At 47.4% G+C, this 24,705-nt stretch overlaps 11 protein-coding genes across 11 annotated transcripts; 7 read left to right on the forward strand and 4 right to left on the reverse strand.

Moving 5' to 3' along the window:
* Nucleotides 1-294: 294 nt before the first annotated feature.
* Nucleotides 295-1,648, forward strand: EDB91DRAFT_1063214 (uncharacterized protein; the record flags this gene model as incomplete). The annotated part of the gene is made up of 6 exons (XM_041314598.1): nucleotides 295-478; nucleotides 532-714; nucleotides 770-959; nucleotides 1,011-1,161; nucleotides 1,215-1,315; nucleotides 1,372-1,648. The coding sequence occupies 6 exons, from the start codon at nucleotides 295-297 to the stop codon at nucleotides 1,646-1,648; spliced, it is 1,086 nt and encodes a 361-aa protein (XP_041170187.1).
* Nucleotides 1,649-2,538: 890 nt separating this feature from the next.
* On the forward strand, nucleotides 2,539-4,049 carry EDB91DRAFT_1270698 (acid protease). The gene is made up of 6 exons (XM_041324569.1): nucleotides 2,539-2,725; nucleotides 2,781-2,828; nucleotides 2,866-3,032; nucleotides 3,081-3,549; nucleotides 3,607-3,753; nucleotides 3,814-4,049. Exons 1-6 carry the CDS (start codon nucleotides 2,557-2,559, stop codon nucleotides 3,903-3,905), a joined length of 1,092 nt encoding a protein of 363 aa, XP_041170188.1. The 5' UTR covers nucleotides 2,539-2,556; the 3' UTR covers nucleotides 3,906-4,049.
* A 1,009-nt stretch (nucleotides 4,050-5,058) lies between these two features.
* On the reverse strand, nucleotides 5,059-6,586 carry EDB91DRAFT_1087702 (uncharacterized protein; the record flags this gene model as incomplete). Its single annotated transcript, XM_041316267.1, has 6 exons — nucleotides 5,059-5,208; nucleotides 5,261-5,348; nucleotides 5,453-5,505; nucleotides 5,536-5,691; nucleotides 5,724-5,770; nucleotides 6,484-6,586. 6 exons carry the CDS (start codon nucleotides 6,584-6,586, stop codon nucleotides 5,059-5,061), a joined length of 597 nt encoding a protein of 198 aa, XP_041170189.1.
* Nucleotides 6,587-10,163: 3,577 nt separating this feature from the next.
* Nucleotides 10,164-10,767, forward strand: EDB91DRAFT_1255520 (uncharacterized protein; the record flags this gene model as incomplete). The annotated part of the gene is made up of 3 exons (XM_041323994.1): nucleotides 10,164-10,175; nucleotides 10,226-10,558; nucleotides 10,615-10,767. 3 exons carry the CDS (start codon nucleotides 10,164-10,166, stop codon nucleotides 10,765-10,767), a joined length of 498 nt encoding a protein of 165 aa, XP_041170190.1.
* Nucleotides 10,768-11,499: 732 nt separating this feature from the next.
* On the forward strand, nucleotides 11,500-11,826 carry EDB91DRAFT_1087704 (uncharacterized protein; the record flags this gene model as incomplete). Its single annotated transcript, XM_041316268.1, has 1 exon — nucleotides 11,500-11,826. The coding sequence occupies one exon, from the start codon at nucleotides 11,500-11,502 to the stop codon at nucleotides 11,824-11,826; it is 327 nt and encodes a 108-aa protein (XP_041170191.1).
* An 838-nt stretch (nucleotides 11,827-12,664) lies between these two features.
* On the forward strand, nucleotides 12,665-12,820 carry EDB91DRAFT_1023763 (uncharacterized protein; the record flags this gene model as incomplete). Its single annotated transcript, XM_041312606.1, has 1 exon — nucleotides 12,665-12,820. A coding segment is annotated over one exon (156 nt), but the record flags the coding sequence as incomplete, so codon positions are not given.
* A 1,464-nt stretch (nucleotides 12,821-14,284) lies between these two features.
* On the forward strand, nucleotides 14,285-15,577 carry EDB91DRAFT_1255522 (uncharacterized protein; the record flags this gene model as incomplete). The annotated part of the gene is made up of 5 exons (XM_041323995.1): nucleotides 14,285-14,498; nucleotides 14,557-14,765; nucleotides 14,821-14,991; nucleotides 15,044-15,383; nucleotides 15,444-15,577. 5 exons carry the CDS (start codon nucleotides 14,285-14,287, stop codon nucleotides 15,575-15,577), a joined length of 1,068 nt encoding a protein of 355 aa, XP_041170193.1.
* A 671-nt stretch (nucleotides 15,578-16,248) lies between these two features.
* Nucleotides 16,249-17,080, reverse strand: EDB91DRAFT_1087706 (uncharacterized protein; the record flags this gene model as incomplete). The annotated part of the gene is made up of 2 exons (XM_041316269.1): nucleotides 16,249-16,424; nucleotides 16,516-17,080. 2 exons carry the CDS (start codon nucleotides 17,078-17,080, stop codon nucleotides 16,249-16,251), a joined length of 741 nt encoding a protein of 246 aa, XP_041170194.1.
* Nucleotides 17,081-17,501: 421 nt separating this feature from the next.
* On the reverse strand, nucleotides 17,502-18,320 carry EDB91DRAFT_1255523 (uncharacterized protein; the record flags this gene model as incomplete). The annotated part of the gene is made up of 3 exons (XM_041323996.1): nucleotides 17,502-17,702; nucleotides 17,750-18,046; nucleotides 18,093-18,320. 3 exons carry the CDS (start codon nucleotides 18,318-18,320, stop codon nucleotides 17,502-17,504), a joined length of 726 nt encoding a protein of 241 aa, XP_041170195.1.
* Nucleotides 18,321-18,760: 440 nt separating this feature from the next.
* On the reverse strand, nucleotides 18,761-19,040 carry EDB91DRAFT_1255524 (uncharacterized protein; the record flags this gene model as incomplete). The annotated part of the gene is made up of 2 exons (XM_041323997.1): nucleotides 18,761-18,804; nucleotides 18,860-19,040. The coding sequence occupies 2 exons, from the start codon at nucleotides 19,038-19,040 to the stop codon at nucleotides 18,761-18,763; spliced, it is 225 nt and encodes a 74-aa protein (XP_041170196.1).
* Nucleotides 19,041-20,140: 1,100 nt separating this feature from the next.
* On the forward strand, nucleotides 20,141-23,593 carry EDB91DRAFT_1087708 (uncharacterized protein; the record flags this gene model as incomplete). The annotated part of the gene is made up of 14 exons (XM_041316270.1): nucleotides 20,141-20,217; nucleotides 20,410-20,665; nucleotides 20,721-20,815; nucleotides 20,868-21,199; nucleotides 21,445-21,482; nucleotides 21,531-21,633; nucleotides 21,830-21,978; nucleotides 22,029-22,141; nucleotides 22,194-22,350; nucleotides 22,415-22,552; nucleotides 22,591-22,808; nucleotides 22,926-23,065; nucleotides 23,310-23,411; nucleotides 23,511-23,593. The coding sequence occupies 14 exons, from the start codon at nucleotides 20,141-20,143 to the stop codon at nucleotides 23,591-23,593; spliced, it is 2,001 nt and encodes a 666-aa protein (XP_041170197.1).
* Between the last annotated feature and the right edge of the window lie 1,112 nt (nucleotides 23,594-24,705).

The following is a 24,705-nucleotide window of genomic DNA, read 5'->3' on the forward strand; positions in this document are numbered from 1 at the left end:
CTGGATAGACATCTACCAGACATAGACGCGCTCGTCAAGCGACGCTTCGAATGTGAATGCTTTTGTCAGGACGACAATCAAGTGGTGCGATGTCCTCGGCTTTTTAGACCCCGATCGAGCATAGGCAGATCCTCGAAGCCCATATCACGATTTTATTGGCAATGTTATGGCTTCGAAGGTGTCGCAGAAGGCAAGTGATCATGCGGTGCGCCCACGTCCAATAGCGCCCAACTGAGTGAATATAAAATCACCGGTTCTTCACATTTCGTGCCCATAACTCTCCAGCACTCCACGATGTCGAACCATCAAGCGCTCGTTGAAGCGCTTTTGATGAAATCAATACTTGGTCAAGAGCTCGTTGATACGGAATTCCACCTATTTTCAAGACGCTCAGAAAATCCACGTAAAGTCACCAGACTCCAAGCGTTGTCGGCCAACGACGTTGCTCTGACAGCACGCTCCGAATTTTTCGCTGAACGTAAGCTGTTATTCTCACATGGAACTGGTGAGCTTACTCATCAGAGTTGACAGTATTGTCTAGAACGGGACCATCTGATGTCACATTTGTCGACTTCGATGGTGGCTCAGTATTCGAGGATGGCATGGCCCTGGATGACTATGGATACGCATCTGACAGCGATCTTGAAGATGAAGAAGAGGAAAAGGAAAAGACTGGCCAAAAACCAGTCAGCGATGAGACTGCCGTCCTCGAGGGTAAGTGATTTAAAATAAAATCAGCAACATAAATCCTGACGCGTCTTGCAAGGAGACATGAGCGAATCGGATGACGATTTACTTGTTGTGGCGGATGCTGAGTCTGAAATTGACTCGAAAGTTGGTGATCCCATCCCGACTGGCCCATCGCAAGCAACGGCGTCTATCACCTCTGCCCCAACTCAACGTAAGTCACAGGTTGTCAACTGCAGGAACATACTAGTGCGAGACACAGCCTTCAAGACGTAAGTAAGATATCATCACGATGGTAGCGGGCATTGATGTTGTCTATGCAGATGGAAAGCACTCTTACTGTATCTGTATACCAACAGGATTGTCTTCTCGCCAATCAAGTCTCAGGGACAACCGAGAGCTAATGTAGAGGCACCTAACCCTAGTACATTGTGGCCATGCTCACCAAAGTCTATGTATCGTTTGGCGTGTAAGGTTCGAGTAAACTTGCCTGGTGCTCTCCGCATACCATAACACACGATTGTCAGATGCGACTTGACGGTCTTCGCGACCAAGCTTTCTCTGCAATACGCAGCAGTTTGGATGCAGGAAATGTTCTCCGAGAACTTTCTTCTTCGTTTACATCCAAGTTGGTCATTTCTTCGATCGGGGCATGTGCGGTGTTAACCATCTCCGCGGTATCAGGTATCCCGCAATCCTGCAAATGCATATAGAGGTTCTACTCCAGCACATCACGTCCGCCCCTGTCATCCAGAATATCCCTTCGCTGGTCAGGAGGATCGCTGACTCGCAATTACCACATGGATCAGACATCATCATTGGTTTGTACCAGAAATTCCTGCTGCAGTATCATCCTAAGGCGCTTGCACTTGCAAATGCGCCGGTGCCTGAGCCAGGTACTAGTACTAAAAACAAGCCCTCCGAAGGTGGGAAGCAGAAAAAAAAATGTAACTGTCGTTAAAGGTGTAAATTGCATTGTACGTATTGTAGTGTCTATATCAGTTGCTGTCGAAATTGATTCGATTTATATGCTTTGGGGCGACTTCACTGGCAATTACCTCTCCATCTCCATCTACCTGAACTATACATGTCAATTCGGTTATGATACAGAATAACGATGGCCCACACTTGAGATGAATGAACCAGATCCGAAACATGGAGCGAATTGACCTGTTAAGCTTGGTCCTGCTACTTGGTACTTGTCATGGTTCAGTTTAGTATCTTGTACAGCTGGGTGTCACCAACCGCATCACTACTAGTTACTTGTATAGAGTAGTCATACTAAGTACTACCCGGGTGTCAGGACTGGTCCTGAAAATAAAAGTGCCACGGTCCACGGAGGCGGAGATCTAGATGCGGGACTGGTAAGTATACAAGCGATACATCGACTTTTTGCGCTTGGACAAGGCCAGTCTAAATAAAGACGTCAGGACTTTAAGCTTTTAAGCTTTGAAGTATGATGACAAACGCCTGTAGACGTTCGAGTTGTGTCAGTCCAGATTGCATTCATGATCAAACTGATTCAAACGAGATGACGATTTTGTTCTCGACACAGACTTTAAAACCTGGGTTTGTGGGATTGTCGGGGCCCATCCTCTCTTACCTCAGACCACCGACGTAACACACCTACAAGATGAACCTCATTGCCATCTGTGCACTTTTCGTCGTCGCAGTTGTTGGGTCACCCACTCCTCCATCTAGTGCTCGCTCAAATGTAGGCCGCACACAACGCATTCTCCTCAACACTGCTGGTAACAGCCCCAAAGTGTTTGATGCGAAGAGACAGCTGGACTACGTATCTGAGTACTTTTGTCTTCCTTTATCCACTGGCAAATTCATCTGACGTGAACTAGGAAGTACACTGCCACCATGAAGGCCTACGAACGGAATACTGGATCCCCCCATCCGTTGAGTAGTCGCTTCAACAGCCGTCCGGTGGCGAAGCGGGCCACGAATGGAGACGTGCCCCTCACAAACTACAATGCGGACCTTTGGTACGGCTCGATCGAAGTTGGCACGCCCCCGGAAACATATACAGGTTCGTTTATCATTGAAATTGTAATGCGACATGGTCTGACTCTGACATTCTGAAGTGGTGTTTGACACTGGCAGCTCAGATCTCTGCGAGTTTTCCCGAGAGTGTATCCTTCGTTTCCAAGCTGACAACACTACTCGCAGTTCTTCCATCTGATCGTTGCGGTTTCACATGTAACGGGCATAAATCATACGACCCTGATTCGTCCTCGTCAGCCAAAGATACTGGGGAGCCGTTCTTACTCACCTACGGCTCTGGACAGACGGCGGGCGAAGAGTACTTCGATGTCGTTTCTGTTGGGGATTACAAAGTTAGTTTCCCAACGTGTTCATTTCTCTCTACTAATCTAGCTTGTCAGGTTAATAATCAGAGTGTTGGCGCTGCATACTTATATTCGCCACAGTTCAGCGAGTATGACTACCCCCCTGACGGTCTCTCCGGCCTGGCATTCCGCGAAATCTCAGAGTTCGAAGGATCGCCACTCTTCGAGACACTGAGCGAGAGCGGCCAACTGCCAGAAAGCGTCATGGGGTTCAAGCTATCTACTACCTCAGGAGATAGCGAACTGCTCATCGGAGGAACAAACCCGAGTCTCTACCGTTCCGACACACTCACGTATATCCCTGTGACAACACAGGGCTATTGGGAGGTAGAGCTAGGCAGCATCTCGAGGTTGGGCCAGGAAGTCGATGGGTCGAACGACATTCCTGCGATCATTGATACCGGGACCACCCTCGTCATCACGTCCGATTCAGTCGCACAAAGTTACTACGCGAACATATCTAACGCTACAGCCCACACGGAGGACGGGTATACGTACTGGACAAGTAAGTCTATCCCCTACTCTACCCTCATTAATTTGATCAACGTTTACATCTGCGCAGTTCCGTGTAATATGATGAATTCATCTGTGCCTACATTCACGTTTGGCGGTCATTCCTTCACAGTCTCTCCTCAGACGTTCAACCTCGGGCCAGAGGATACCAATTCAACCGACTGCATGGCCGGGATTGCCTCGTCTTCAGAAATGGGTGTGTACAGCTTGTGGTATCTTTACAATGACATTGGTGCTCATACTCGACACAATACAGATTTCACCATCGTCGGCGATGTCTTTCTTCAAAACGTGTATGCGGTGTTTGATTACGCAAACACGAGGGTAGGATTTGCAGAACTTGCTTGATGTAATGCGTTGATGATACCCGAGGTGCATGTATACCATTTCTTACTACTCTGGGACTTTGTCGTCGTTATGCTGTGGATCTTGACCGTTATGCGTAGCTAAGGTCGGCTGTGACACCTTGCTACCTGTCGTTCACGATCTAAGCTGCGACGATCATGTTCCAGTTTCAAAAGCAAGGGGCGTAGCCGAAGGTCTGTCTCCTGAAGTTTTTGATGTTTGAATGGATTTGTGGATGAGTATGGGTACTACATGACTTGCACCACAGGTGACGGATGTGCACCGCAGCGTCTACTAATCGTGCATATAAATCCATCTCATCACCTTGCAGGTAACCGGTCACGTTCACTGGGTCCAGGTACGAACTGGAGTTCACGCAACACGTTAGGGAACATCTCGAGTGGGAGGCACTATTACTGCGTCGCGACGCTGCGAACATATCAGGGACTTCCATCTACGAATAGCAAGAGCACAGCGCCGGGTACCGTATTACTACTACCAACAAAGTGCGTTGCGGATATCCTCGTATCGATGGCGCTACATTCAAATTGACATAGGTTTGGTGTATCGTTAAGACGACGGTGCGGCACCACTCGTGACTTGCAATCAGACCTTAATCAGACTCATAGTAAGTACTTGGGAGATTGATCAAAGCATTCAACTTGCCTCCGTCCCAGGTGAGGGCGACTGATAGGCTTAACGCACGCGCATATACCCTATGAAAGTTCCATATTGGGTGATCATACAGCCATTTGATACGGTGCCACACCCTTGAATCACCCCAGCGAACCATTCGAGAAACTTCAAAAAATTCACCACAAGACGCCTCAGCTCAACTTCGAACATCATCGATGTGATACTGCATTAAGGTCTTGCTGAAGATAAATAGATCAATGGGACTTCCAGAATCACGAGTCAAAATGTACGCACGCGATGCTGCAAAGTGACTTCAAGAATTGTTTTCATTAACTTCTTCCTCTAAGAGCCTTCGACAGTTACTAAATGTCCTTCCGAGTAGACGTGTCCGCTTGATATATGCGGACATAAGCATAAGATTGCAATGAAAAGTACCTGCCTTGAATTTGACAACCTTATTGTCCACGAGATCTCGTATGTCTGGGAGACACTGCTGGAGTGAGAGTGATGCTGCGGCTGACTAGTGAGTTCCAAAACTTGTTTTTCCGATCTTTTGAAAGGCCTTCACAGTCTCGTCATTGTCATCAACACGACGCTTCTTCAGAAGGTGTGCGGCGCTGATCGTGGACTTGCTAAAATGCTTAATGATAGGTTTGAGGGATGATAGCATCTATATCACGAACCTTGGTCTCTAGTCAAAATTCAAACGACTTTTCGCATACCCATTCGAACGGGGTAACGTTCTTGATGGTATTATGTACATGACGACAAGCATCACTAGCAACAAACGCACGCGACCAGAACAAATCGCTGCAAAGCAAATATTATAGGTTTCTGATGCAAGCTATGCCTAGAATATCCACTCAAGACAATATTCAGTACGATGTCGGTGTGACGCGGGCAGCAGTGCTGACGTGGCATAGTTAGTGATGGTATGTGTCAAGCCTGACACGGTCGTGACGCGGCGCTGAAAAACATCGACGCCGCACAGACGAACCGTGACGGCAGCATGGGTAATGATGCAGCGTGGATGGGGCTTGACATGGTAGCATGGCTGGGGATTGACAATGACGAGGTGAGGGAGACGAGGCTTGACGGACTGCCACAGTCCGAATAACACTTCATGCAGCATCTGAAAGCTAGCGTTAGACCACTGTGAGAGACAGTACAGGAGGTGTACTACACCTTGATACTTTCTTGTGTTGTATGAACGTAGAGTCCGTGCGGCGTGCCTGTAAATGTAGTGAAAAGTGCATTTCAGCATTCGAACTCCAGGGTTTGTCCGCACAGGGCAGCGTTCTCAAGGTCTTATGAGGATGCGAGGAAGGATCAATTGTATTTCCTGTAAGATAGGTTCTTCCTAAATCGCCATGAAGTTCTTCCAGAACAATATTCAAAAAATAAAAGCAAGCCGTCTTCCTACCGTCCCCTTCACATTTATTTGACTCCACATCATATCCTCACAATCAATGCGTTTCTCATTCGTCCTCGCCATTCTTGCTGCTTTGACAGCGTCAATTTCTGCCAGTCCCATTGACAGCCGCAGTGATGCTGACAGCAACAAAAAATATTGTCCCACATATTGTAAATGGTTAGACTGCTGCGCTGGCATGCACTGCACATCGGAGGCCGACATTGTAAATGACGTTATCACTGTGAGTATGAGTAGTTTGCGACATGGATTTAACCACATGACTTACCGGCGTGGTAGCTCGTTGCGGTATGTACGTATTACTGAGCGGCGTGTCGCGACAGTGAACAACAGTGAGTCGTGTTTCTACTTTCGCATTGGTGCAGTATGGTTGATGGCGTTACTGGTGGTTTCTCGCTGAGTTGATCAACGTGCTTGCTTCTGAACAAACTTCACTGTTCTGCTTGAGCAACAGAGATCTTGGGATAGAGGAAATAAACATTCGAATACATAGCATATGACTGAAGGACTTACGACGGAATTTTGTAGTCTCGTTGTATGCTTGAACGTAAAAGCTAGGGATGACACCACGACTCCTCCCGTCATAGGCGCTGTTTACTGGGCCCCATGGATGCATTTTTGGTCTCCACTGTTCTCACGACCCCACTAGATGGTGGTATATATGGAAAATCGTCGTCGATTTGCAAAAGCTCAAGGACCAAAAACGGCACTTATGGGAATAGGTAATGACTCGGATCCGATAGAGCTGCTAGATTCGATGCACGTCGTCACAGAAGTTCTACTTAGCCAGAGCATGATATTCATTCGCTGGCCTTCACTCTTTTCACCGATGGATTCATCATGAGGTATTGGGCTCTCCTGTGAAAATCCAATGAAGACAGGGTGATGGTTACTAGTGTAATGGATCACTGTACCGCGATGCAGATATCTGTCTAGTTCTCATATATCCAGCTTGTTCCTTTGGGGCCTGGTAATGCGCGCAGGGGGACGTTGGATTGCTCCAGATTCGCGTCCAACATCTGAAGGCAAGGGGTGCAGAGCTTGCTGAGAGAATGAGGTTCCAAGGGCCAAAGAGCTAGATGAAGTTACATCAGCAAACTAGTCTACAGAAGACTTAAATTCTCACCCTAGCTACAGCCAACCACAAAACGTCACAGTTCACACAAAGCTCACAGCATACAGTAGCTACAGCACCACTTACCTCCAGTCACTCACAGAGTCACGGTTTCTTCCAGACTTCGACTACTACAGTAGCACAGGCTTCAAATGTAGCTACAGAACCACTTACTTCCAGCCACTCACAGAGTCACGGCTTCGAGTTGCAAGTGTCATGATCATAGTAGTAAACACTGTACTTAGTATATTTCGGAGTCATTTACATCACTCATAGTACTAGTAGCGCACTGAAATTTATGAACCAATGTGAACATATATTTTGGACATATAAACGATATCGCAAGAATTTACATGGTACATATGTTGAACATAAAAGAAAAATGCGGAATGCACCAACAAACAGAATTAATCAAGCCGAATGGTGACATGCCGTGCATTTTCTAAGTTGTCTGTGATGTGTTCAGACATCAGTTCATCCTGTGATACCAGAATATCAAGCTTACCGGCGTGCAGACATCCCTGTCCGGATAGAGGGGCCTGAGGGTGATGAGTCCAACCATGCTTCTTGAAGACAACTCGCATATATCCTAGTCCAAGGTCTGCATCATCCAACCTCTTCCCCACAGTTTCAGCTTGGAATCTCAACAAGCTTGACAAAACCTCGTGTTCTCATAGTATCGAATCTGCGAGGGCCTTCTGAGCTTGAAAAATGTCGCGCTTCGCTCTTACGAGGTCCATCATCAGGTTTGCTTCACCGTCAGATGGATCTTTGACGGACTGTTGAAATGCCGATCCTTTTGAGACTTTACAAAAATGTTGAAAGACTGACTCACCATAGCATTGAAATTGTCAACAACTTCCAATATATTGGACATACCACTAGTATGATAACTGGTATGCAGATTCGGACAACATGGCTTGTGAGAGTCCTCATCGCTGTTGTGGTAGGCTTGGAGAGAATTCAAGTATAAACCAGAAGCGCTGACTGATAAGGATTGTATAGTATGTGAAGAAGGATTATCGGAAAGTGCCGGGCCTGTGATCATTGTAGAAGGATTATTGGAAAATGCTGGGCCTGGACTTCATATGTTGATGACTTCAGCATGCCCGAAGCTTCAAGTTATTGTCCTTCATGCAGCAAGAAATTCAAAGATCACTCACCTGTCGCTCACCATATGAGTCAGCCCTTATCTGGGTGTAATACCTGGCTTGACGACCTGATCCAACTTGAGCAATCCAGCAGACCTTTCTTGAGGAGGCAAAATCAGAGTGTTGTGCCCAGCACGCAATCGAGAATGCATTCCTGGACACCATCAAGGATTTGCCTCTTTCAGTCACCGAAGCACTCTCAACGTCACTCGTCGAATGGCTTGAAGCAGGTAATGAGGTGGAAGCGGGTATGTATTTGTTTTCCCCGAGATATCTCACTCATGAGGTCAACTAGGTACAGTGGCTCAAAAAACTGTCCGCATGTTTTCACATTTTTCACTATCTATGATATTGTGTGAGAATATACAAACACATCAAGGTCATGCTGGTACCACATTGTAGTACCACTTCAGGGCTTCCAATTGAGCCCTATTGCGTGGGAATCGGTCGAGATATGGTGGAGATATAAGGCTTACAAAATGATGACTCATGTGGACAGTTTTTTGACCCAAGTATTTTACAGTGACAATCAGGTATTCCAGTACATTGTGTGACCTCCCTTGGCTTTAATTACTACCTCTATCCTTCTAGGCATACTCTCAATCAATTTCTGGCAATATTCTGCTGTAATCCTTGCCCATTCCACTGCTACACTCTCCCATAGCTCCTATACTCCTTTAGAGGGGGTTTCATAGGCTTGAAGCTTCTTCTTGAGTGTTCCCCAGAGATGTTCAATGACATTGACATCAGGGGACTGTGCTGGCCAGTCAAGAACATTGATAATATGTTCTTTAAACCATTGTCTGGCTCTCCTAGATGTGTGCTTGGGATCATTATCCTGTTGGGAAATTATGTCTTTTTCATCAATCCCTGATTCAGCTATGCTAGGCAGCAAGTGGTTGTTTAGAATGTCCACATACTGCTCAGCATCCATCCTCCCCTCAACTTCAGCAAGCATACCCACACCATTCCATCCCATACAGCCCCATACCATTAGAGAACCTCCTCCAAATTTGACAGTCTCACTAACCTCTCTGTCTGTTAAAAAATCCCTCTTCATTTTCCATACATATACCTTCCCATCTGACCCAATCCTATTGATTTTGGTCTCATCTGACCATATAACATGCTTCCAATCCTCTACAGTCCAGTTTTGATGGGCCAAGCCAAAGGTAGTCTTCTCTGCCTATGTTTGATAGAGAGAAGAGGCATTTCTTCTTTGTTACTGCCTTGAGATGAGCTGCCTTGAGAACACTCCTCACAGTTTGTGAAAAGACAGTGGTGGTGATGGTGGAATTGATATAATGGGTGGCTTGGACAGCATTATTAGCCTTTCCTGTAGTGATATGTTGAATGATAGCCCTCTTATTAGCAGAGGTGGATGTCCTCCACAAGAGTTTTCCTTGTCCAGGTGGCTTTCTTTGATACACATGGCCACAGTAGACTTGCATACTTCAGTTCTAGAGGAAATTTAATGAGCAGAGAGGCCAGCACAGGACAAAGAGAGGATATTATCCCTTTGAGCAGAGAAGATGGCTTTCATGGTGATTATGACCATGACACATGACACATTCTGGTTTATATAGTTAGATATAGTTTTAAGAGTATGCCTAGAAGGATAGAGGCAGTAATTAAAGCCAAGGGAGGTCACACAATGTACTGGAATACCTGATTGTCACTGTAAAATACTTGAGTCAAAAAACTGTCCACATGAGTCATCATTTTGTAAGCCTTATGTCTCCACCATATCTCGACCGATTCCCACGCCATAGGGCTCGATTGGAAGCCCTGAAGTAGTACTACAATGTGGTACCAGCATGACCTTGATGTGTTTGTATATTCTCACACAATATCATAGATAGTGAAAAATGTGAAAACATGCGGACAGTTTTTTGAGCCACTGTATATGGCCCAACCACAAGGCTGATATGGCCAAGCTGGTAAGTATGTCCATTGTCACTGGCTCAATTCCTCACGCACTATTATCTAGCTATATGAAGACTTATCAACCTGGCGCTCCGACCTCAAGAAGATAGCTATCAGCACCGTGCCCTCCATGTATAACCTCATCCCCTCAGCTGACATACTTCCTCAAGCTCGCACCGCCTGGGTCGCAAACACTGCTATGAAACTATTGGACAACTCTGTGTTTCTTCACGATGGTGTGGATGAACTTGGGAAAACCAACAACGCTGCTCACCCTGCACTCAAGGCAGCTGCCATCGCCTTCTGCTACACTGGTTCCTATCATATCGCTCACAGGAGACCCGATATCTTCAAAGAGGAGTTACCTTTGGAGTCTTTGGCTTTGGTTTGCGCTGTGGTACTTTTTATATATATTTATTTCATACTAATGATGCGCTGATGCAAAATTTGTAGTACAACTGCGTCTTTGACAGGCTAGTCAAGAACGGCAGTGGCAAGTATTTTCCGAAGTTTACTGCCAAAGACTACTCCTCTGTCTATCTCTCAATGGTTGCTGAACTCAAGAAGATCATGAAGCGCACATATCACGGTCCTAAGTTGACATGACAGCTTTGTGAGTGGGCTGCAGAAGGATGGTAAGGAGCTTTTTTCAAAATAAGTCTTCGCTAATTAAATCCATGCAGGGCGCAGTCCTGCAAACTCAATGGCAAGGACGCATCAAAGCATCATCATTTGCGGGTCGTGCTTGATTAGATTTGGACCACTATTTCGCGACTAGTATCATCCATCATTATTAGTGCTCGTGTATCTTACAACTACCAGTATCTGCATCCGTGTTTCCGTGTTACTGTCTGTGATCTAATACACTCTTGTGATTGCGTACATATTTTACATGTGTGGACAGAATGGTACAACTTTACAGGTAAGTGTGTTACTGGACAGTAGCACATGATGTTTTTTTGTCACAGTGTTGAAATATCGTACATAAAGCAATTCTCGGTGGGTGTCTGTGGTGGTCTGTACAGGAACTAACAGAATGAAGTGTTATTGTAGTGAAGTGTACAGAAGGGACTAAGCTGTGTATCTTTCGCGTTGTACAGCTCTGTACAGAATGAAGTAGTTTGCTGATGTAATTTTCAGCTGCTGTACTAGGTGCTGCTACTATCCAAGGAGTTCGAATTCTAAGTTAGCTGAGTCACGAGGCTAACATAGAATATAGTCTACGTGTAAGTAAGCATTGTGGCGCAGCGACTTTCTTCTTGACCACATCAGCTTTTCAAACATTGTTGATGATCACCAGCCCTAGCTCTCTCGTTTTCTGCTCACTCCTTTCAGCAAATGGCTCCTCTACTAGACGACCCAAATTTTGCAGTCCTACCTGACTTTATGGTAAATGATCACAGAGAGGCTAGGGCACAACTCATCGCCAATGGTATCGTGAACAATGCCCAAGTGGCAGAATTGTTAGCAGTGCTATGGACCATGAAAAACAACACAGCATGGGATCTATGGGCGGAACAACTTGAAGAAGCCGCTAGAGACGCTGAAGAAATTCAGTGCCTAGCAGCTGAAGAATGTTACAGAAAGGCCCAGCTTTCCAACAGTGCACTTGATAGGGTCAATCCCGTGTCCGCTTCATGGAGCACCAGGACGATGGAAGACTGAATGGAGGTTGTCCATCCAGAATGACTGACTAAAGGTTCAATGATAGAAGCTAGAGTCGTATATCACAAGTGAAGATCAAGTTAGAGAAATACATGGTCTAACTACAGTGGTATATATAGGTATCATCCTATGAGTTCAGGGTAGGCTTGGGTAGCCAGAAAGCGTCCCAACTAGGTAAGCGTCTATGTGAGTCATAAGGACTCAGAGATAAGAGTACCGGTTCAATGGTAAGGGTCCAGGGTATGGTACCGGCACAGCGGTAGATGTCCAAGTCAGATAACGCTATCTGTCATGATAAGCGATAGGATAAACAATAGTCAGTACCGGTGTATCGGTAGGGGCGATAAGGGAGAAGCGCGTGGCTTCTATTGATCCTGGTCTAGGTCGGTTCCGGAGCTGTCCTGCTCCAACAGCTGTCATGCTGTGCTCTGTAGTTTAGTCACATGCCAGTGACGTCATCTGTTACATGTTGTAACACGGTTGTGATGGTGACATGTGGTGGAGACGATAGGGGTCTGAGGGTCCCTGTAACAAAGAAGAACAAGAACACAAACAGACCATCGCAGAAGAACAAGAAGCAGCTCATAAAGAGGAACAGAAGAAGAACAAAGCCAAATTTGTTCCCATAGGCAAAACCAAAGTACCATCTGTCCCAGTTGTCATACCTTCCCACTATGCTGTACGGAAACTGAAAGCAGGTGACTACTGTGAACTCTACTACTTCACCAACAAGGGATTGAAAGACGCCAAGAAGACCCTGCTCTCCACAGAATCTCCAGGTCTAACACTAATGACAACAGCGGATGGCTGACAAACTTGGGTCAATGCTGATGAGACTCGCGACCCAAAAGCCGTCATCACCAAAGATGAGAATCTGTCGTGGGAGCACTTCAATGAAGCTGCACCCCACATGATTGCAGCTATGAAACAGCACGAGTGGCCAGAAGACAGAGTCACCATGCATATTCAATTCTGGACAGTGCTTCAGAACCATCGCCACATATTGCAGTAACATATCTCCGTATTATATGAGTGAACGGACGTGCATAATATCCTGTATGATACGGGCCAGCGGACCATGGGCCAAAGGTAGATATATCCTCGACTATGACAGATGGGCCGGGAGTGTTATTATTCCTGATGGAGACGGGTGGGCCCATGTAGGGAATATGTAGAGTAGATGAGTGGGCCGATGGACATGAATATTCAATAGATGGATGGGCCGAGGTAGTTGGATATTATGTAGATGGGTTTACCAAGGTAGATGTGTATCAAATAGCCGGGTATGTCAAGGGTGCTTGTTATCACATAGACGGGTGGGCCCAGATATATATCATGTTAGATGGGTGGGTCGACGAATTAAGATTATTTTGTAGATGGGTGGGCCGAGGGAGTGGTGAAATATTTATTATATATACGGGTGGGCCGAGGGAGTGGTAAAATATTTATTATATATACGGGTGGGCCGAAGGTAGTCGTATATTGCATAGACGGGTAGGCCGATGTGGGGGTATATAATATAGATGGGTGGGCCCAGGAGAATGATAATTGTAGACATGATGGAGCTCAGGTAGTTGTATATCATCCAAATCAAAGGAGGTAATAATTCAAAGTCATCTAATGATGTCGTATGGCACGGAGATTTGCAAAGGGGTGAAGTGGAAACTCGTGTTCCAGGCCCTGTTCATCAAAGCTTTTAGATAGAAGAGGAAGGTCTTGCAGTATGGCACGGAGCTTTGCAAAGGGGTGAAGTGGAAACTCGAGCGAAGTGTACCGAGTTCCGAGACCCGGGTCTCAACAAACGAATATGTGATATCCATCACACTTCCAATCATCTGGTATTTCATTGAGCAATGGATGATAATAGATCTTTGAAAGCCAACATCATCCAAGCCTACCAAATGCCAAATGCCAAGTTCCGACTACCGAAAATCGAGTGGTGTACCCGAGATCCGAGCCCCGACTATTGAATCCCGATTATCGAGTATTGAGTCCCGACTATCAAGTCCCGAACATCGAGACTCAAAACAAAACAAAACTCAAAACTTGGAACTCATATATTTTTGCGAGTTTCGGGTCCCGAACATTGAGTCCCAACTATGGAGTCCCGACTATGGAGTCCCAAAACATGAGTCCCGAACATCAAGTCCCGACCATCAAGACCCGAAACCCAAAGCCCGAGATTCGAGACTCGAGTTCCGACCATGGACTCCCGGGTATCGAAAATTGAGTGAAGTGTACCGAGATCCGAGGCCCGGGTCTCGACAAACGAATATCAGATATCCAACAGACTTCCAATCATCTGGTATTTCATTGAGCAATTGATAATAGATAATAGAACTTTGAAAGCTAAGATCATCCAAGGCTCTCTTATCTGATCCTCTCTATCTCCACCCCTTTAACACCAAAGTGCGGACATCCAGGATTCAGCTTCTGATCTCACAAGATCAATTCAATCATGGATGTTTCTTCCACTTCCGATGATGAAATAACCCTCTTGTGCACTTGGGCCCTGACTGTCACTCATGTGGCATGTGAATATACCGAACAGAAATTCAATGCAGAGAAGACAGGAGGAGACCCAGTTATACCTTCTCTGAACCTAGACACTGATCTGGTGATGGCTTGTGATCGATTGGTTGATCGGCTCATAAAGGCATATAAAAATCCCAGTGAGTCTTCCTGCAGATTCGGAAAATTTGTTTGATCAGTCAAATTGCTTCATCACAGTTCAGATGCTGATCGATATTGCAAGATATAGCAAATTGATCTCCCCGAAGGACACAGGGCATAATGAAGAGAGAGAGGTGAGGTTGCTCGAGAGGTGTCCTCCTGGCCATGAGGGCACAAAGTTGATCGACATACCTGCGACAATTCTTGATGCATCCGGTGCCATCATCACATGGTACCTCCCGGATGCCCTGACCAATGCCACCCAGGTGTGTTATATATATTGTTACTGGATGGATATTGAACATCAAATGGTTCCTACAGAAGGAAATTTGGGTGGCCTTGGATTTGCTCGCTCCGATACTCGAAAAAAGCATAAAGCTCGATGGGAATTGGCGTACTAATCAAAAGTGGTTCACACCAAGGTCGCAAAATGATGTCCTAACTCCCGGATGCATTAATTTATCTCCGGCATGGTTTCAGCAGCGGCACGAGGTAGGATCTGATGAGATGGTGATCTAGGTAGTTAAGCTCACGAATCCCCCAGAATCAGGTAGACCCGGCGGTTTCTGCATCATTGAATGGAGCATCCTCAGAGGATATCCTGAAGGCCATTGCGAGGCCAGCAGCCATTGCAACAGCGGCACTCAGGGTTATGCATCCTGAGCAGTACTGGGCAGGGTTGCGAGCCTTTGCGAGCCTCGAAGAAAAAGCACAAAGCAAGCAACTGCCGAAGATGTCAGAGACTCTCCAGTACTGGGCAACTGTGTTTAACAGCCACTCCGTGATTTGCAATCGGGAAACCCCGAATCATCGAGACCATTCATTGATTCCCGAATGCTTCGATATTCTCACTAGCGTGGGGAATTATTCTAATGCTTGGATGAGTATGCCAAGCCTTCAGCTGGAGTTCAGGTACGATCCGGGGTGTATGATTGCTTTTTCAGGAAGGATTGTCAGACACGGGGTTCATGCAGTGGAAGGGGATCAGATTGCCAGGGCATGGTATATGAGGGATGCTGTTCATATTTATGCCGGGATTCCGTCATGTGGATGGGCAAGGTTGGATTGGAAGAAGTAGAAAAGGTAGTTACACGTGTTAGTACCCACCTTCAAATACATGATATTAGATATCAGGCACTCCATACTCATAATTCGGGTTTCAGGTCTCGATAGTCGGGACTCGATATTGCAGGATACTTGAAAGTGTTATTGTACACATTTCACCAACTACCGAGTACTGGGTTTTGGGTTGCGGTACTCGACCCAACCAACGAGTCCCGACGATCGAGTCCCGAATATCGAGACCCAAAGCCCGAAGCCCAACGATTGAGTCACGAATATCGAGACCTGAGGCCCGAAGCCCGAAGCCCAATGATTGAGTCACGAATATCGAGACCTGAGGCCCGAAGCCCGACCATCGAGTCCCGAATAACAAAACCCGAACATTGAGTCCCAAAGCCCGAATCCCGACCATCAAGTCCCGAATATCGAGACCCGAAACCCAAAGGATGACATTCGAGACTCAAAACAACTCAATACTCCAAATTCAAAACAATGACACTCATGCATTTTAACAAGTTTCGAGTTTCGATTTTTGAGTCAAGAAAATACACATTTAATGAAATACAATTTTGGGAGTTGTCTTCTTGAATCACCGAGTACCGAGTGCCGAGTACCGCAACCCGAAACCCGGTACTAGGTAGTCGGTACTTGGTGATTCAAGAAGACAACTCCCAAAATTGTATTTCATTAAGTACCGACACCCGACACCCGAGTACCGACACCCGAGATTCGGTACTCGGTACTTGGTACTCGGGTGTCGGGTGTTGGGTGTTGGTACTCAGATTTATGCGAGTTTCGAGTTTCTTGATTCGAGTTTCGAGTTTCGAATCGAGTACCGACACCCGACACCCGACACCCAAGTACTGATGATACACACGAATCACCGAGTACCGAGTACCGAATCTCGGGTGTCGGGTGTCGGTACTCGACTCGAAACTCGAAACACGAACACACGAATCACCGAGTACCAAGTACCGAGTACCAAATCTCGGGTGTTGGTACTCGGTACTCGGGTGTTGGGTGTTGGGTGTTGGGTGTTGGGTGTCGGGTGTTGGTACTCGATTTGAAACTCGAAACTCGAATCAAGAAACTTGAAACTCGCATAAATCTGAGTACCAACACCCAACACCCGACACCCGAGTACCGAGTACTGAGTACTGAATCTCGGGTGTCGGTACTTGGGTGTCGGGTGTTGGGTGTCGAGTGTCGGGTGTCGGTACTCGATTTGAAACTCGAAACTCGAATCTTGAAACTCGAATCTTGAAACTCGAAACTTGCATAAATCTGAGTTTCGAATCCCAAGACTCGAATCACTGAGTATCGAGTACCAAGTACCGAATCTCGGGTGTCGGGTGTCGGGTGTCAGTACTCGACTCGAATCTCGAAACTCGAAACCCAAAACTCGCATAAATCTGAGTACTGACACCCAACACCCGACACCCGAGTACCGAGTACCAGTCGGGACTTGATGTTCAGGACTCGATGTTTGGCACTCGATACTCAATGGTCGGGACTCCATACATGGGCGTCGGGTTTCAGGCTTCGGGACTCGATAGTCGGGACTCGGGTTTCAAGACTCAGTAGTCGGCACTCGATACTTGATAGTGGGGACTCAAAACTCAAAACTTGTAAAAATGTTTGCGTCAAGTTTTGAGCATTGAGTATTGAGATTTGTGTCGAGTCTCGAGTCTTGAGTCTCGAATCTGAATCTTGGCCTTCGGGCTTTGGGTCTTGATATTCCGGTCTTGATATTCGGGACTCGATGTTCAGGACTTGACATTCAGGACTCAAGATATCTGGCTCTTGATACTCGACATTGGGTATGCGGGACTCAGCATATAGCAATAGGTCATATATTTGGAAGTCAGTGTTTAATTTTCAGTACTTATTACATCATGTACAGAATTTAGACTTCAACATTCTGAACTGAAGGACTAGAACTACTCCGGTCCCCTTGGCTTCAATTTGGTTAGGACGGCTGTGTACATCTGAATCTCGGCCATCTTTTCATGGATGCCATCTTGTTGATCCTCAATCACTGTCAGGAGGCGTTCTCTCATCCACCTCAGTGCCATCAGTGATGCAACCGAGCTTTCAGCCACCTGCTCGGGAACAACAAGACGTTCATCCTCAATGCCAGACTAGAAAGGATCAGTAACCATTCAAGGAAATTCGGTAAAAGTCTTACTAGCCAATGCTGGTAGTGACAGACACAATTGGCAAATACCTGATCCCATGCCCATAATTCCTTCGGGATTGCAGTTGGTCCGGTCCACCATTGAGTTCCATAGGTTGATACAATCTGGGAGGGATCCCCCAGATCTGCAACATCATGGAACTCGCACAGGTGGGATGAAAAGATGTCGTCTGGAACCATGTTCCAGGTGAGCTCGGGAATCAACCGAAGAATATGAGTGACCAGGCTCGGAACAACCAAAATGATGTTCCTTGCAGCTGAGTACTGCAGGAGGGGAGTCACAAAAGTCTGTTGGAAATGTCAGCATTGACCACCACAGTCATCAGTCTCTTACAGCTATCTCCCATTGCAGCCCAGCTTTAAAGTGCATGATCTGAGCAGCAGAAGGCTCCTCGGTGTGGGTAGCCTCCATCTGATATTGAGAGATGGATGCTCGGATGCTCGATGCAGCCATCGACATTGTAGCTGCAAGATCTGCCGGAGTGAGTGTGAGGGGTCGGAACCCATTGCCGGAATTCTGAGAATCAGAAGGGGATGTAGGAGGAGTATGCGATACAGACATGGTTAATGCAGTATTATGAACCTGGAAATGACAATCACAATGGCAGTTGGTTCGGAGGTGAAGATATGAGCCACAGGTTGATGGATAAATTTTTTCAAACTCCGACATTTTTGGATCCGGGCAAACTCTGTCATCGGTCGACCTGGCCAATTCCCGGGACTAAAATGTTTGGGTCGATGTAGCTGTTTCATATCTTCGGCAAAAAAAATTCATTCATCTCGAGCCTCTATAAACCTGCTCTTCTGGTCTTGAAATGCTGCCTGGGCATCCTGTGCCAGCAATGAATACATTTGGGATTGCCTTCCCGAGTAGCATGCATGACCCGGAAGGTTTTTCACCAATGATTCGCGCATCCTATCACCCCATTGGGTTGCTTTCCACAAGAAAAAGTTACATGTCCAATCCATCTCCAATTGGACCAACATCATTTCTTCCTTCCATCAATCCCGTAGGGCCTTTGCCCAAAGCCAATGCACTCGGTAAACTTCGGATGGGTCCGTCAGCTGAGCACAGGATATGTCAAGCATGCCCAAACTCACATTCCTCATTCCATGAGTGATCAGGACCCTCCAGGTCGACTTCGACTGACCAGAACCAAGCGAGGGACTCATTTTGCTGACCTCGGGTATTTGGATCGCCGATGGCAGTGCTGATTTTGAGCTGCTCCCGAAGCAGGGGTTTGTATTTCTGAAGCTGGTCTTCCCCCGGCTCAAGTTGCATCATTTACTTCCTCATCTTCATATATATACTGGCATGGAGGGACACTGCCTGCTGCATGGACATCACCTGGGACCAAGCTCGAGTTTTCAGGGCCTGGGATTTGGCTTGCCTAACTGTTGTTCGGAACAGAATTGCCTTGTTGCACAAGTGAATTCAGAGGTTGTGAAGGGAGTCATTGGCCTGCCCTTCATGAAGAGACATCTCCAGCGTAATGAGATCCTCTGCCATGCAGCGTCTGCATCGATCTACTCCGAGGTTTGATGGCAATGGGATGACAGTGAGCTCGGGGGAGTTCGCCCATGTGTCAGATGTCTCGGTGAAGTCTGCCAAGTCATCATTGAGATCATCGAGAATGTCTACGTTCAAGTCATCAGGATCGTCATCTGTAAAGCTATGTACCAAGGATATAATTTGTAAGTGCTTTACACAGGCGAACGACATAAGTTGGAGTGGATATCAATATGTACGCATCAGATCAGTGATAGGGCGGTAAGAGGATTTACCGGTGATGTTAAGGTTGCTCAAGGGAGAGGTTACTCAAAGGGCTTCGGCTTCAGCTCGTGTGCTGCGCCCCTTACCTGAGTATGTGCCCTTTAATTTCCGGGGGACAGAGGGGAAGTCCGACGAAGTCCAGGGAGTTCCAGAGGACTTAGTGTCGGTGGAGTTTGGCAGAACTCTGGAAGGTTTTATGTGGGGACGGAGTAAAGGTACTACAAGTCCAGTAGAAACTGAACAGAGGTTAGACTACCCTAAGGTAGAGCTGGAGAATAGTCCTAAGGTTTAACCCTAGACTTGGAGGTGGACAAGAGGTGAGACTCAAGTCCGGAGATTGCAGGAATGAGCAGAACTAAGATGATATTTGAACTGAGGAGTTCCGAGTATTACAGGGGTTTATATACTGTAGTTATCATGTAAGTAAATCAGTCAGCAAAGGTAAGGGCTATGTACAAAGCATGTGGAAAGTCTATTAGTAAGTGTAACAGATCAAAGCAGTAAAGTCGGAAATGAAGTAGGAATGGACGGATCAATAAGCATAGCGAAAGGACATAACTGGTGACCGAGCAATAGCTAATCTAAAAGGAGTTAGGGGTGAGTGCGAGATGAAGGCAGAGCTGGGCGGAATAGCAGGACGAGAACCGGACTTTAATGGAGTAGATCTGGAATTCCAGATCCAGAGGTATGGGATATGACAGTATCCCCCCCTTAGGGCCAGCCCACAGGCTGGGGGTCTGGATCATCGGTTAGGAGCATGAGGCATTGGAGTTTCTGCAGTGATGGTAGAAATGTGCCGAGGTCTTTGGAGACGAAAAAACTGTTTTTCCCTCCTTCTACTCTCTTATACAGTTTATCATGCCCAACAAACCTGAAGGCATCAAGAAGTCCGCCAAACAGGCCATGGAAGAAAGGCAGGTGGAAATGGCGGCGGAGTTCGCTTGCCTACAGGAGCCGTTCATCTGGAGGAAGAGGAGGAGCGCAGACAGAGGGAGGAGAAGAAGATCAAGGCGGAGGAAAAATGGAGAGCAGCGGCGAACGGAAACGCGAGGAGGAGCAGAAACAGAGGGACATTGAGGAGACGCGGAGAAGGGTACTGGAGTCGGTCATTGGGGCGCATGGGGGTGTCGATGGTAAGTTAGATAGCTTGAATGTTTGTTGGTACTTATCCAGATATCAGGTTACTAGTCGTCCAGCAACTTGAAGGTCCGGAGAAATCTTGCAGCTCCTGTGTGGAGCATAAGAGGGACTGTACCTGGACTCAGGCGTCTAGGTCCAACAGGGTAAGCATGCTTTGGTTCTTTCTCCAGAGTACTCTAATAGGTGGTCTGGTAGATCCGAATTGCGATGTGTGCCGTCAGCTGAAGGCGCAGTGCTCCAGCGGCGTTCCGCCGTTAGTATCGACAAGGGAAGAAGCGGGAGCGAGCGGAGGGGACCCCGTCTCCCCGGCAAAGGGGAAGAAGTCAGCAGAGCCTGGCAAGATGGACGACGACGTGGAGGTGATTTCCAATCCCCAGACCGTGATCGCGGAGGAGGGCAGATGGACGGAGTACACGACCAGGCCTGGGTGGCCACTGCCAACAACATAGTGGTGGCATTGGCACGGACCAATGGACTTCTGGAGCAGAGTATCGCTGTGGGGAGGGGAGCAGAGTGGCCATGGATAGGTTCGTAGGAGCAGAGGGCTTTCCAAGCCTTATTCCTGGAGGCGGCGAGGAACGGCTTTCACGTGGAGGTGGCGGAAGAACCAGAGGAAACGAGGTGGAGGTGGAGGGTGGGAGCGGTGCTGGGGTCTCTGGCAGAGATATGGAGACTGATGACCTCTAGATAGTCCTGTACTCCTTTGTATCCGGTTGTACATATGTGCTCATTTTTTTGTAAAATGTAACTTGTTGCTGATTTTGTTCGGTAGTCGGAGGTGTTCGGAGATATGGAAGTCTGGAGGTCAGGGTATGAGGTTGATTGGTTGAGCACGGTGTGACAATATCCCCCCATTAGGACCGAACCCCTGAGGTCCTAGACAAATTCCCAGATGTTGGGGAAATGGTAGACAGATGTTGCCGTGGAACCAAGGCATGTGGAACAAAGTCCACAGCACGAGGTGGGGAAATTGTGCTGCGAGGCAGATGGAGACAATGAAGTTTGGACTGGAGTGGATTGCAGGGTACAGAGTGGAGTTTCCATGGTGACGGATTACTACTATAAGAGTGTAGGAAGGGCGGGTTTTTTCTAACTTTTTTCTTCACTGAATATGTCTGCTCCCCGCGAATTTGACTTTGCTGGTATGACCACGGCAGAATTGAAGGAGTTGATGAGCCGCGGTGAGGATAGTGGAGGAGAGAAAGGCCGCAGAGGCAGCAGAGCAGGCCAAGAGGGCGGAGGAGGCAAGAATTGCTGTGGCGGTGGAGAGGGCAAGGTTAGCGAGGAAGCACGCAAGGTGGCGGAGGTGAGTTTCCTTTCTATCTGGTACTTGTGTGATACTGATGTCTATGGTAGGTGCGGAGATTGGGGGTCTCGGAGCTCCTCCAGGTGGTCATGTGCCAGCAGTGTGAGGCCACCAGCCAGGCATGTACATGGGCGCTGGTGCAGGAGGCCAGGCGAAATCCAAAGTAAGTACTTTTGTCATTTCCATTGCGCCAGTGATTGACCAGAACAGAGCAGAGGCAGGGCCAAGGCAAAGGCCTGTGACCAGTGCGCGGGCCTAAAGGCCTCTTGTAAAGTCGACGGGGATGATTCGCAACCGGCCGTACTGGCGAAGAGTTGGAAAAGGACATGGGAAGGGCAGCGGAGTCCAGTGAAAGGATGGAGGAAGATGTGGGTAGGCCTTCCCGGAGGAGGAGGGTGTATGGGGAGGAGGAGTCCATTAGGAGGTCGATGACCAGGAGTGGGTCAAGGCCGCTAACAACATGGTCCTGGTGCAGGCGGAGACGAACACGAAGCTGGGGGCCCTTGCGACAGCCATCACCCATCTCGCCAACAGCTGGAACTACAACGGTGGAGCAGAAGGAGGAGAGGAACAGGTCCGAGCGGAAATCCGGGAGATCCTCCACGTGACCAGAATCGCACTGGAGAGGGGCTTTTTGGGTCGGGGAAAGAAACGGAGGTTCTTGGGAAAAGGGGAGAGATTGGGAGGGCGGAGGTGACCGAGCTTACTACCAGCTCTTCTGGCAGTGACACAGAGAAGCCGGATGAAGAATCGGAGAGTGAAGCAGAGAAGGGGCTGGATGGAGAAGAGACAGGGGCTCAGCTGGAGCGGGAACAGAGCCGGAGGAAGAGGTGGAGATGGAGGCCTAAGTGTAGCTAATTCCCGTTCTCCTATCCAGACCTTTATGTACATAGTTGTATACACGTTGAAATAGGCTGTTTCACTTGCTTTTGAAATCGAGTTTTCAGAGGTACCGGTGGAGAAAAATGGAAGTCTGGTTCTGCCGGTGAACGCAAGGTTCGGAACTCCATTCCAGAGTCCTTGGTAGGACGGAGTAACTGGTATCGGAGGGAGTTTCAGTACAGACAGCAAGCGGAGGTAGGAGGAAGTGGGCGATAGAATTTGGGCAGAGCGGATATCAGTGATGTCGGATTTGTATGGAGAGCAAGGACAGATGGGGAAAAGAGGAGAGGTCATGTGATCCTACCAGTGGCTTTGAAACCAACCAATGAACTTTTTTCGCAAATTGCGACTTCATCTTCTTTTAATGACACTCTCAGAAGATCTAGTTGACACTGGACTTGGCATGGTCCTTGGTGTTGCTGCCTTTGTAGTTCTTTAAGCACCATTAGAATACCTCCAACTGGTTTTCCTGGAGTGGGTTACTCCTGGAAGCGGTGAAGGTGACATTGAGATGTTGAACATGGGGAGGGCAGGGTCCCAGGATGAGTCTGGTACGTTCTTTTCACTCAGTCCATGGTCCACTTTTTTGATGTTCTGTTCAAGGAGTGTAGACGATTACAGACATCCCATGAAGTCGTGTGTCCATACAGGGGACGTTCAATGTCCAATAATACAGCTGTTCCTAGGAGGTGTTCCAACCCTGTCCATAGTAACAGAGGACGATCCAGAGTAGATGGAGAAGCAAGATGGAGTTCCCTCCTGATGGAAGACTTTCCAGGAGGCGGCGGAGCAGAGGAGGAATAGGAGCGGAGGAGGCAAAGCGGGGCGGAAATCAGAGGAGGAGTAATCGGAGTGGAGGAGTATAGGTATATAGATGAAGTGGGGTAACTTGACTTGGGAGTTGGAAGAGGATGGGTGATAAACCTGCGCATATATGAGAGGCTTGCTCATGTAATGGACTAGTTTATCTAGTGTGATCCGAACATAAACCGGGGAGGAGGACATGGCTAGTCCAGAGACAGGGGTTCCGCAGTGAAGCGACTTTCGGACATCGGAGGTCATGGCATTTCCAGTGGTAAAACCCGGAAAAAGGTGTCCTGCCTATACCTATCAACAGATCGTGGCAGGAGAGCAGGTGGTATTCCTGAGTGGTACTAGGAGAACCAAAGGGATTGAATGTCAGACATTCCGGAGGTGACTTGCCAGTATGAAGCAGTGGAGAAATCAGATATAATAGGAACCCAGAGATAATTATGTAGTGTTCTGGAGTAGGATAGTTATGATCAGGAAATCAGGCTGAAGGATTGGACATAGGAATATGGAGTTTTTATTGGAATGGAAATTTTAAGGATGAAGGATCCTAAACAATAATGGAAGGGTCGGAGAAAAATCGTAGTTTATGAGGGACAGGACTTTAAACCTGATGGAGAAGTAATTCTCAGACATTAGTATACTTGGTAAGGTGTGAGTTCGAATATACTGTTAAGGTCGTGCTCAAAGGAGAGGTTACTCAAGAGCTTCAGCTTCAGCTCATGCGCTGCACCCCTTACCTGAGTACGTGCCCTTTAATTTCCGGGGACAGAGGGGAAGTCCGACGGAAGTCCGGGAGTTCCGGAGGACTTAGTGTCGGTGGAGTTCGGCAGAACTCTGGAAGGTTTTATGCAGGGACGAGTAAGGCTACTATGGAAGTCCAGAGTAGAAACAGAACAGAGGTTAGACTACCCTAAGGTAGAGCCGGAGAATTAGTCCTAAGGTTTAACGCCTAAGACTTGGAGGTGGACAAGAGGTGAGACTCAAGTCCTGGAGATTGCAGGAATGAGCATAACTAAGATGATATTTGAACTG

Source organism: Suillus paluster, assembly GCF_016628075.1.
Source record: "Suillus paluster strain FC165 chromosome Unknown EDB91scaffold_143, whole genome shotgun sequence".
Lineage (NCBI taxonomy): Eukaryota > Fungi > Basidiomycota > Agaricomycetes > Boletales > Suillaceae > Suillus > Suillus paluster.

Coding starts and splice junctions, on each gene's coding strand:
- EDB91DRAFT_1270698 (XM_041324569.1), top strand. CDS start 2,557: ATGAAGGCCTACGAACGGAATACTGGATCCCCCCATCCGTTGAGTAGT. Junction 2,829..2,865: donor CTGCGAGTTTTCCCGAGAGT/GTATCCTTCGTT, acceptor CACTACTCGCAG/TTCTTCCATCTGATCGTTGC. Junction 3,754..3,813: donor TGCCTCGTCTTCAGAAATGG/GTGTGTACAGCT, acceptor GACACAATACAG/ATTTCACCATCGTCGGCGAT.